The sequence below is a fragment of the Coenobita brevimanus genome, chromosome 80, assembly GCF_032717465.1.
Source record: "Coenobita brevimanus isolate Jiangsu-jjx chromosome 80, ASM3271746v2, whole genome shotgun sequence".
Taxonomy (NCBI): domain Eukaryota; kingdom Metazoa; phylum Arthropoda; class Malacostraca; order Decapoda; family Coenobitidae; genus Coenobita; species Coenobita brevimanus.
Window position 1 is genome coordinate 23,104,466 of NC_137033.1, and position 13,372 is coordinate 23,117,837.

The 13,372-nt window shown below is 38.7% G+C and overlaps 1 protein-coding gene across 1 annotated transcript in view; it reads right to left on the reverse strand.

Moving 5' to 3' along the window:
• Positions 1-13,372, reverse strand: part of LOC145409302 (xaa-Pro aminopeptidase 1-like) — a 617,499-nt gene that overhangs the window by 237,197 nt on the left and 366,930 nt on the right. The window contains exon 10 of the mRNA XM_080279779.1: positions 12,873-13,019. Within this exon, the coding sequence (XP_080135905.1) occupies positions 12,873-13,019 (147 nt within the window). The remainder of the gene's footprint in view (positions 1-12,872; positions 13,020-13,372) is intronic.

Below are 13,372 nucleotides of genomic sequence, written 5' to 3' on the forward strand. Positions count from 1 at the left end.
GTTGTTACAATATCAGTGGCAGATAGGAAAGAGTTAGCCAAGTGGCTGCACAATACTGGACATTAGGTGGGGATGTGTATGGATGTTTTGACAATGCTTGTGGGTTACAGGCATATTGCTCAGGTGCTGGAGGTTCACTGGGAGTGATCGGATGAGCACGTGAGTTTGACCATTCAGTACAGGGGTGGAGGGACATTTTAGCTCTGGTTGTGTGTTATGGACTACTTTCCACTCACAGCTAGAGCCCAGCGGCCATTATACCGAATGTTTGGCCATGTCAGCTGGCCGGTTGAAGTTCTTGGGCACTTTTATGTCCGGATAATAGCAAGTAAATTCAGATAATGGTTTAATAGAGCCAAATCCAGCATCAGGATACTGAACACGTCCAGATAATGAGCATATGGATAACTGAGGGACTTCTGTATATATATGTATATATCATCATCATCATCATCATCCGGACCTCCTTTCCCACCCTAAGGCAGGGTGAGGAGTAGCAATGTCCAGACAGCCCAAATTTGCCAGTCCAATGGCCCATGCTTCCATTCACTCATCATCCAAGCCCCCAGAATCCTGGCTGTATCATATATGCCAAATACATTCTCCACGTTCTGTAGTTTCACATAAACGTAGGACGCTGCCACATTAAAAAGGGGTGCCAAATCCCTGAATATGCACTTCTCCTCACAACATTCATCCAGCCAGCTCGATGTCTTGTCAGTTCCCTAGCCTCACCTACTTCCAAACCTCTCTTCCTCACACACCCATCCACCATATCTCTCCACCTTCTCCTTGGCCTACCTCGCCTCCTCCCTCCTTCAAATTCGCTCAGATACATCTTTTTCACCACTCTCTCCACATGACCATACCATCTCAGTACACTCTTTTCAATTCTGGTGTCCACCAGCTTCCTCACTCCACATCTTTCACGAATCACATTATTTAGTATCCTATCCACCCTCTGTACTCGACATATATTCCTCAGCAGTCTCATTTCCACTGCTATTACTCATGACTTTTCATTTTTATGCCACACCATAGTCTCACATCAATATGTTAAAGTTAGTACTAACACTCCTTCATGTAAGCCTTGTGCAGCTGCAACACTCAGGCTTCTGTTTCTAATCAAGGCCTTCATTGCACCAGTAACTTTTCTTCCTTGTGCCACTCTACTTTCCACTTCTTTTGCACATTTTCCTCTCTTTTCTATCACTGTACTCAGATATTTGAACTCTCTCATCAATTCCAGTCTCTCTCCATTCACTGTAACATCGCACTGGGATTCACCTTCTCTCTCAGTAACCATCACTTTACTGATTTCTACATTTGCTTTCAAGGCACGAGGCTCAGACATCAGTAAAACTCTGCACTTGCCTACCAAGTTCTTGTTCGGTATTTGCAAGCAGCACTGCATCACCAGCATACAACAAATTTGAGATATTCCATCCATCACCGTTCATTACCAACGCCATTTCCCTCTCCATTACTCCTGTTTTAACCTCTCTCATCACCCTATCCATATATATATATATATATATATATATATATATATATATTGAACAACCATGGGGACATCACACAACCAAGTCGCACGCCCACACCGATCGTGAACCAATCACTTAAATGCCCATTAACCCTGACACATGCCTCACTACCATAAAAAAAAAAAAAAAAAACGACGTCGCCTAGCAACTCACCATCTACACCGTACGTGCGCAAAGCTTTCCACAATCCTTCTCTGTCCGCTATGACATATGCTTTTTTCAGATCCATGAATGCCATAAACACCTTATGGTCCTTCTCACAAGCCTTCTCTGCTATCTATCTCACTGCAAATATTTGATACACACATCCACTGCCACTCCTAAAGCCACCTTCTTAATCACTCACTAGGACTTCTCATATCTCTCTTACTTTCTCTGTAATAATTCTTCCATATATCTTCCCTATCACACTCAGTAAAATTATGCCACGATAATTCTTGCACTCGCTTCGCTCACCTTTATTTTTGTACAAGGTTACAATCACAGCATTTTTCCACTCTGCTGGCTCAGTTTCACTCATCCAAGCCTTCTTATATATCTCCAACAAGCATTTCATTCCACTCTCTTCACTGCACTTAATCATCTCTGCATACACCACATCAACCCAGTCTACACAGGCATATATATGTATGAATATATGTATGTATGTATATATATATATATATATATATATATATATATATATATATATATATATATATATATATATATATATATATATATATATATATATATATATATATATATACCGTATACGTTCCATTGGATCCCGGAGTTGCTGGGTGAGGCACTGTTCCGGGAGGGTCCTAAGCGTACCGCCCTCCGCCTGTCGGCTCATAGTTGCGAAGCTCACAGGTCCCTACCCTGGGGTTCCCTACTTTCTTAAGATTTGAAAATTCCCAGTCCTGTCCAATACTGGGGACACTGGGCTCCAATGGGATATATATATATATATATATATATATATATATATATATATATATATATATATATATATATATATATATATATATATATATATATATATATATATATATATATATATATATATATATATATATATATATATATATATATATATATATATATATATATATATATATATATATATATATATATATATATATATATATATTTATATGTATATATATATATATATATATATATATATATATATATATATATATATATATATATATATATATATATATATATATATACATGTATATATATATATATATATATATATATATATATATATATATATATATATATTTATATGTATATATATATATATATATATATATATATATTTATATATATATATATATATATATATATATATATATATATATATATATATATCCAGACGACTCAATCCCGTTTGGGGTGGCCACAAACAAATCCCCTCCACGTCGCCATGGCCCCCGCCATGTCACTGCCCTGCTCCCAACTCACACCCCCATCTCTCATAAACCTCTCCACCCCATCCCTCCATCTCATCCTCGGCCTTCCCCTCCTTCTTCCCCCCCCCACCTCATTCACATACACTCCCTTCGTCAGTCTTTCATCCTCCATCCTCTCCACATGGCCAAACCACCTCAGTGTATGCCTCCTAACGCTTCCTATCACATCCACATCCACACCACAAAGCTCCTTTTTATCCTCATTCGTCAGCCTGTCTCTCCATGTGACTCCACAGGCTCCTCTTAAATAACTCATTTCTACTGCTCTCTCTCACTTGACTTGTGTCCTTCCAACAACGTCCAAGTTTCACTTCCATACGCTAGAGTTGGTATCACAATACTGTCATGTAGTAATTTTTTTCACTTCCATGCTCACTTCCCTGTTTCTCATCACTGCTTTCAAGGAACCTGCAACCCTTCTTCCCTGCTTTACCCTTTCAAGCACTTCACCCTCTAAACCTCCGTCCTTACTCATCACACTACCCATGTACTTAAACGTACTCACATTTTCCAGTTCCTCACCATCCAACCTCGTTGTACATTCACTGACTTCACCTCTCTCAAAGACCATCACTTTACTCTTCTCTACATTCACCTTTAGATTCCGTTTCTTACACACTCTCCCAAACTCATCCACCAAGCCTTGCAGCTCCCCTTCGTCTTCACTCAACAAATAGTATCATCTGCAAACAACAGTACAGGGAGTTTCCAAACACTACCCTCTCTCACCAGGGCAACTCCAACATCCACTACCCTACCTTGTACCTCTTTTATTACCCCATCCATGTACAGATTGAACAACCTTGGAGACATGACATATCCCTGTTTCAACCCAACCTTCAAAGATAAAAATTCACTCAGTTCACCATCCACACGCACTGCAGCCTTAGCACCATCATACATACTCTTCACAGCATTCAACAACTTCCCATCTACTCCATAAATTCTTATTACTTTCCACAATCCTTGCCTATCCACCCTGTCATATGCTTTCTCCAAATCAATGAAAGCCGCATACAACTTCTTTCCCTTCTCTAGAATCGTTTCCACTAAAGATCTAAGAATGAATATCTGATCTACACAATCTCTTCCCTTCCTAAAGCCTCCCTGTTCTTCTCCAACTAATTCCTCTGTTCTTTGTCTAACTCTGTCAATAAGTATCCTACCATACACTTTTCCTATTATACTAAGAAGACAAATACCCCTATGATTACCACACACTTCTTTTTCCCCTTTTCCTTTGTACAAGGGAATAATTATACCTGACTTCCAATATATATATATATATATATATATATATATATATATATATATATATATATATATATATATATATATATATATATGTATATGTATGCATGTATAAAAATACATATACTATCTATACATACGGTATATAATGAAAGAATAGCATTCGGGACCCAAATGCTAATCGCCGCTCCAGAATATGCTGTTCGCCAAGTTCAAGATGTTGGCTATATCTTGATACCCTGAAGGTTTCATGGTGATAGCTCAAGCCGTTCATGAGATATAATGACGCTAAAGGCAGACTATAAAACTATTTGACTTTTGGCAGCGTTTTTGGTAACCTTGACCTTGACCCCGAGTGCCTATTTTCGAATTCGTCCAAAATTTTTACCATATCTTGATACCCTGAAGGGTTCATGTTGATAACTTAAGCCGTTTATGAGATATAATGGTGCTAAAGGTGGGCAATAAAAACTACTTGACTTTTGGCAGCCATTTTGCTGACCTTGACCTTGATTCCTAGTGCCCATTTTTTAATTCGGCCAAATTTCTGGCCATATCTTGATACCCTGAAAGTTTCATGTTGATAGCTGAAGCCGTTCATGAGATGTAATGATGCTAAAGGTTGGTGATAAAAACCAATTGACCTTTGACAGCAATTTTGGTGACCTTGACATTGACTCCGAGTGCTCATTTTCAAACCCGGCCAAGATTTTGGCCATCTCTTGATATCCTGAACGTTTCATTTTGATAATTCAGCTGATCACTAGATATAATGGGAACACACACACACACACACACCAGGCTTCGAGCAGAGTGGACGCACGTCAACACCACTACGTACCTGGCCAAAACCTGGCCAGTGGTTATACCTGAATTAGTATCTTTCTATGAGTTAAACTCTGTACCAGATTAAACTAAATGGTGTCCTAATATAAAAAGAAGTTATAGGTAAGACCATTGTTCAGATAGTAAAGAAAACAAAGTAGCGCAAAAATAAGCAAGATCAGCTGATCAGTTATTTAGTCTGCGACTCTGCGCCAGGGAATGTAAGTAGAATCTGTGTTCTCAATACTTCATGATGGCCTACTTTAGTAAAGCAAATTTGGAAACGAAAAGGGATAAAGGTAGAAAGCAGGAATGATTTCTACCAAGAACCGGTTGAAATGGACACTTACAATAAACTGGTGGAACGAGTAAGCAGATTAGAGATGGCTTTTCCGGATGAAATTAATGAAATCAAGAAACAGTTGCTCTGGCAGAAGGAAGAAATAGAAAAATTAGGAAAAGAAATCAACAAGAAAGACACAACAATAGATAAGCTGACAATAGAGGTGGGTTCACTTAGGAAGAAAATTAGTGAAATGGCAGGTACAGCTGTCAACCACGAGAGGATTATGGAAGAGCTCAGAAATGCAATTAGGCAAGAAAGCAATCTGATACATCAGAGCAGTGATATTAAGGAGAAGATAACACTGGTGAATGAAGCGGTGCAAAGCTACAAAAATGATGTGGAAACCACATATGCTGAAATGGTGAAAGTAAAGAAAGACTTAGAAATAAGGGTGGAAGAAAAAAGGCATTAAAAGGAAGTGAAAAGAATAATCCAGAACAACCCTAAATTGGCCTGAGATTCAGTAGATATCAACAAATCTATAATAATAACTGGCATAGAAGAGGAAGAAATAAGAAACAAGATCTCGAGAGACAAAAAGGAGATGACAAATGTAATGAGCATATTGAAGGAAGTATCAGAGGAAATCTGTAATAAAGACATAGAGGAACACAAAAGATTAGGGAAATATGAGAGAAATAAGTCAAGGCCCCTAAAGGTAACCTTCCAGAGTGTGAACACTGTGGAGGAGATACTAAAAAATGCAAAGAAACTCATGGAAAAAGAGGATCTCAAAAATGTATGATAAAAAGATGCTTAACACAAGAGGAACTGGAATTACTGAAAGAGAAGAGGGAGGAAGAAAAAAGAAAGAACCAGGGAAGATCAGAGGAGGGGAAGAATACAATTTTTTATAAAGTATTCGGATTGCAGGTTCGAAAGTGGTATATAAACAGGAGGGAATAAAAAGGAGGAAGGTAGTAAAACCATGTCATGACAAGTATGTAAATAAGATGATTAAGTTGATGTACTGAAATGTGGATGGAATCGTATCTAAATTATTAGAGATGATTGATTATATCACAGAAAATGAACCACATATGATATGCCTAACTGAAACAAAATTAACACCAAGGATATCAAATGACATCCTAAATTTAGAGGAATACAATATATGGAGAAGAGATAGGAACTTAAAAAAAGGAGGAGGAATATTATAATATTGACAATGAAAAATCTAAAAGTCAAAGAAATAAAACTAAATATACCCTTACAAGTAGAACTGATTCAGTAGAGATCAATACATCTGAAGGGAAAGTAACTGTAGCCAATTTGTAAATGCCACCCAGATCAAACACATGGGAAAGAGATGAGTATGAGGATCTGCCAGAGCGTACAATTCAGAGTTTAAGCGCATTACTACATAGAATGGAAGAGAAATCGGAAAGAATTATACTAACTGGAGATTTTAATACAAATATAAATTGGAATATTCTAGATATAATAAGTCAAGAAAGCTGTTGGGACCAAAAGCTCCTGGATCTCGTGCAGGAGTTTTTCCTAACGAAACATGTAAGGGAAAGCACCAGAAAAATAGGACTCGATGCACCCTCAGTGCTAGATCTTATATTTATTAGGCAAGAAAAAGATTTGAACAATTTAATGTATCACCCTCCATTTGGCAAAAGCGACAATGTAGTACTCAATTCCAACTTCAGGATTGCATATGACATAGTGAACAGCAATGAAAGTTACAAAAAGTGCCTAAATTATAAAAAGAGAAACTATCATGACCTAAAGAAGTACTTCTTCGAAATTGATTGGGAAAAGGAGCTTAGAGGACAAAATTTAAATGCTATATATAAAAAATTCTGTGAACTTCATGAAATAGGGGTCCAAAAGTACATTCCACAGCACAAAGAAGCAGAAAAGAAAATAAAGAAATGGTTCAATACAGAATGTAAAAAATCAAAACAAAAAGAGATTTGTTGTGGAATAGATACAGAAGACACAATAGTGAGAGGGCATATAAAAACTATAAACAGATAAGAAACGATTATACAAGAATAAGGAGGAAAGCCCAAAAAACAGTTTGAGGAGGATATCATAAATAAAAGTAGTGATCAACCGAAGCTATTTTACAGTTTCATCAGAAGCAAAACCAAAGTAAAAGATAAAATACAATCCATTACGGATGGGGGGATCACCTATACACACGAGTAAGATATTTGTGAAGCACTAAACAGGAATTTCCAGTCAGTTTTTACAGAAGAAAATAATTTTGAGAGGGATTATATGGAACATGCATGCCCACACATATTACCAGATATACAAATATCAGAAAAAGATATACAGGAGGAATTAAGTAAATTAGACAAGGGAAATGCAAATGGTCCTGACGAAATTTCATGCTGGGTGCTACGTGAATGTGCAAAGGAGTTAAGTAAACCATTATTTTTAATTTTCAAGGAATCCTTGGGACAAGGTAAACTACCTGATATTTGGAAGAAAGCAAACATCGTTCCCTTATTCAGGAAAGGAAATAGACAAAATCCACTCAATTACCGACCAGTATCACTAACCAGTGTTGTAAGTAAGGTATTAGAGAAGCTGATAAGAAAAGCTTGGGTAAATCATCTAGATGAACACAATATGATAACAGAAAGACAGTTTGGTTTCAGAAAAGGAAAATCTTGTGTTACTAATCTGTTGAACTACTATGATAGTGTTACAGAAACATTACAGAAAAGAGAAGGATGGGTGGACAGTATCTATTTGGATTTTAAGAAAGCATTTGACAGAGTACCGCACCAAAGGCTTTTATGGAAACTGTACCATCAAGGAGGAATTCGAGGCAAACTGTACTGTTGGATGCAAGATTTTCTAAAAAAAAAAAAAAAGAGAAATGAGAACAGTACCAAGGGGAAATTACTCATCATGGAGAGAAGTGACTAGCGGAGTTCCACAGGGCTGAGTGCTGGCAGCAATTATGTTTTTAGTGTATATAAATGATATAGATAGCAACAATGGAAATGAAAGCTATCTAAATATGTTTGACGATGATGAAAAAATACAAAGGCCAGTACTAATGCAGACTCTTGTAAAGAGCTACAAGAAGATTTAAACTTCATGAATGTAGCAATACATGACAAATGGAATTCAATGTGGACAAGTGTCATGTAATCAAATTTGGTAAAAGTGGAAAAAGACCTGATTGGAATTATAAGTTAGAAAATAAAACCCTACACACATCAGAAAGAGAGAAGGACCTAGGTTTGATTATTAATAATAGACTATCTCCGGCTGACCACGTCAGTGAGAAGGTACGGAACATGTATACACTGCTTGCAAATATAAGAAGAGCATTCACATGCATAAATGAAGACATGCTAGGAAAGATAATGACATCATTCATCAGACCAACCCTGGAGTATGCATCAGTAGTCTGGAGTTCTCATCTCAAAAAACAAATAGATAAGACTGAAAAAGTTCAAAGGGCCGCTACAAGATGGGTACCAAGCTTAAGGGATCTAAGCTACGAAGAAAGACTAGAAAAACTGAATCTGCCTACTGTACACTACAGGGGAGAAGGAAAAAGAGACATCAATCTATCTACTGTATATACCTAGGCTGCTTCCCCCAAGGAAAGGGAGGTAGCCGAGACAGGACGACACACTCCCAATTTACTCATCCATTCAAACACGTTCATTCACATCTTAGCCCCAAAGGGGAGAAGGGACAGATCCTCACAGCATCACACCGCACAAGGGTCAACTGCGCAGTGCATTCAGTGATATCCGCAGCAGGGCCCGACAGCAGAGTTGGTTTACCCCTGCCACATCATAATAGATCCATCCCCTTACCTGCACCTGACTTGACTAGCTGATCAGACCAAATGCGGGAGAATATCCCCTAAGGGCTGCGTCATCATTTATTCATTCACAGTTTTTCTCCATTTATTTCTGTCACGCACAGCCACTCTTCCTTGCTCAACAGACATCCCTCTCGCATCCAGCACTCTCCTCACACTGTCCATCCATCCTATTCGTGGTCTCCCTCTCAGCCTTACACCTCTCACATCAGATCTAGTTATCTTTTTCACCAGTCGCTCATTTTCCATTCTCTCCATATGCCCAAACCATCACAACACCCTCTGCTCAACTCTGCCAGCCATCTCCCGAACAACTCCAGTTTTCCTTCGCACTTCATCATTTCGCACTCGATCCATAAGCGTCACTCCACACATACTCCTCAGACACCTCATCTCCATTACATTCAAACTTTTCCTCTCTGCCACACCCATATTCCATGTTTCAGCCCCATATAACGCAGTCGGTACCACAACACCCTCATACAGCCTTCTCTTTACATCCATTCTAAGCGAACGACATATGAACACTTTTTTCATTCCTCCCAGCACCTTTCCTACTTCATTCATTCTAAACTTCACTTCTGCATCTATTCTTCCATTCACAGCAACATGTGACCCTAAATATTTAAAACACTCTACCTCCTCAAGCAACTCATCATTCAAAACTATATTCATCCCCCTACCATCTACCAACCTCGTACACTTCATCACTTTACTCTTATTCTCATTTACTTTCACTATCTCCTTTCACACACCGTTCCAAACTCCTCTACCAACTGTCTCAATCTGTCCTCTGAATCAGCCACCAGTGCAGTATCATCTGCATACAGCAGCTGCTTCAGATTCTACTCTCGACCATCATCATTCACCAGACTCAGACCTCCACCTAACACTCTTGCATTCACCTCCCTTACAACACCATCCATATAAATATTAAACAACCAAGGTGACATCACACATCCCTGTCACAGCCCCAGGCTCACGGGAAACCAATCACTCACAGCATTTCCCACTCATACACACGCTCTACTATTTACATAAAAACTTTTCACCGCTTTTAGTAACCTACCATCAAGTCCATACAATCTTAATATAGCCCACAAAGCCTCCCTATCCATTCTATCATACGCTTTCTCTAAATCCATGAATGCCCAAAACACATCCTTGCCTTTCGCTAAATACTTTTCACACACTTGTCTCACAGCGAACACCTGATCCACGCATCCACTCCCTCTCCTAAAGCCACATTGCTCATCACCAGTCACTCCCTCTGTACCCTCTCTAACTCTCATATTTAACACTCTACCATACACTTTACCTACAACACTCAACAGACTTATCCCCTAAAGCTGGTACATTCATAATTATCACCCTTGCCTTTATACAATGGGACCACACAAGCACTTGCCCAGTCAACTGGCACCATACCTTTCACAAAGCACACATTCAACAATCTTACTAACCAGTCAACAATAGTCACTCCACCACCCTTAGGGCATTCCACAGCACACCCATCCATACCTGCAGCTTTCCCTGTTTTCATCTCCTTTACTGCCTTCTCCACTTCCTCCTTCGTGATCAAAGAATCATTCAGCTCTCCCAACACATTTATTCCTTGCATCCTTCCATCCGCCACAATCTCAACCACCCATTCCTCCTCTCCATTTAACAATCTTTCAAAATACTCTGCCCATCTCTTCCTTACTGCATCCATCTCAATTAACATCCTTCCATCCTCTGCTTTTACTCGTTCTTCCTTCCCAGACTCTCCCTTTCGCACTCTTTTTCACCTCCTTGCAGAACATTTTCTAATTCTGTTGAAAATTCTGTCAGTCGCCTACCCCACCTTTCATCTGCTGCCACTTCAGCATCACGCACAGCCCTTCTCACCCTATTCCTCTTTTCCTTATATCTCATTATGCTATATAAATGCACATCAGGGAAGCAGAAAATAGACATAAAAGATTACATAACCTATGGGGATACATCAGCAAGAGGACACTGCAAAAGACTGCATAAAAAGAGAGGTGATAAAGACGTAAGGAAATTTAGTTTCCCAAGTAGAGCAATTGATCAGTGGAATGCACTACCGAATGAAACAGTGTGTGCCAAAACAGTTCATAAATTTAAGGATATGTACGATAAACATGGTTTCAGACGCGGGACAGTACGACCTTGACTCATTCCTGAAATGATACAATTAGGTAAGAACAATTAGGTAAGAACACACACACACACACAAAGGCAAGCAAAAACATTGTCGCTCTCCTCGTAAGGCGGGAGATGAATTTAGACATATATATATATATATATATATATATATATATATATATATATATATATATATATATATATATATATATATATATATGTGTGTGTGTGTGTCAGAAAATTATTTATAAACTCCTTTGTCTGACAATTGTTAGTTTAACACGACCTTGAGTAAATTCGCATGTCTCTTAGGAGGATTAGATGTAACTGATATTCCAATTCACCTGGTTATTATTCTCTTATATTCTAGCTAGTTCCTCATTGAAATGACAGATTTGTAGAGATTACTGAGCTAGAAAGAGTCGGACAACAGATGACGACGAGCCTGATGTTTAGGTCGGTTGACTGGGCTGCCAAGCGTCCTTGAGGTGCGTATATACAACGTGCTACGTGAACCATGTCTAGACGCAGAAGTGATTAAACATGGCGTGTCTCTAGTACCTCACAGGATTTGAAGAAATGCCAGCTATTTATTAATTACAGTGCTAAATACAGTTAGATTACTTCATGATATATACAAGGCGAATCTAACTAAAATTAATCTTATTTTTAATTAAACTAAAGCCAAGCCAAATATTCCCTTTATCTACGTAAATATGTTAAAACCACATCTGCTTTTTATGTGAGGGCTTTTCATCCTCAGGACACGTCATCTACGGCACAGACACCGTGTAGGTCTGTGGAACTTTCCAAAGCAATTACATGTATTTACAATATAGTTGTCCACGAGGGTTAAATGCAGTAGCATTTAATTTATTAATAATAAGAATTACTAAAGAGAAAGCAATCTCTGGGTTATAAAAACCGCTTGAATAGTTATAAACACTCTCCGGGTTTTCCTCTGCTTCTAACCAGGGACGACTATTTTAAAAAGTAATGAGCACAACTGCTCTGAGGGAAAATATTTCCCACAATATATATATATATATATATATATATATATATATATATATATATATGTGTGTGTGTGTGTGTGTGTGTGTGTGTGTGTGTGTGTACATGGAGAGAGAGAGAGAGAGAGAGAGAGAGAGAAAGTTTAATACCTAGCGCACCAATCATCACCTCAGAGGCAAGAGAGGCAGGACATGAGCATCAACACCCAGCACCAACAACGAGAAGGGAGGAGAAAGGAGACTGCATAAGAAAGAGTGAATAACTTTGTTACAGCACTTCCCAGACACCATTAGTGGGATACGTAAGCAACTTAACTACTCGGTTCCCCATCATTATTATGCCACAAGTGCTTTAACAAAACCACGAGATACGTTATTCTAATAGTGGGTGTGGTCTAGCTGGATCTGATGAAAACAATCCGATTTAGGACTCCTCCTCCTCCCAGTCCGTCATGTTTTATTCACCTCTTGCTCCATGAAGGCCAGGAAGTCACATAGTGCCACGCCATCCTTGATTTGCGCGTTCCTCATGCCCGCCCGCTCCACCTCATTCTTCACTGACTTCATATTCAGCAGTGGAGACTCGCTGTTTATGCGCTTACTGGTCGGTACCTGCAACGAAGAGACTTACTTGACACCAGTACAGTTTAAAAAATAAGAAGGGGAAAGTGTCTGCAAACCGTTTTGAGGTTCATTTGCCGGACAGCTGAGAATATTAGATGAGGTTAGCCTGCATTATATATTAAAAGGTGCATGCCGCAGCGAGATAGAGAAGCCAATTGTGTCTTATTCTTAGCAAATGACTCAGGGGCTATGGACTTGCCTGCCCCTTCATGTGCTCAGCCTTACTAATAAAGATACATTTGGTGGCAGGCACATGAAGGAAAAGACAATATGCTTTTATTTTATGGCCCGTATTTACAACACATGGCAACTGGTACCAGTATTTGCCTGAGATTTTTACA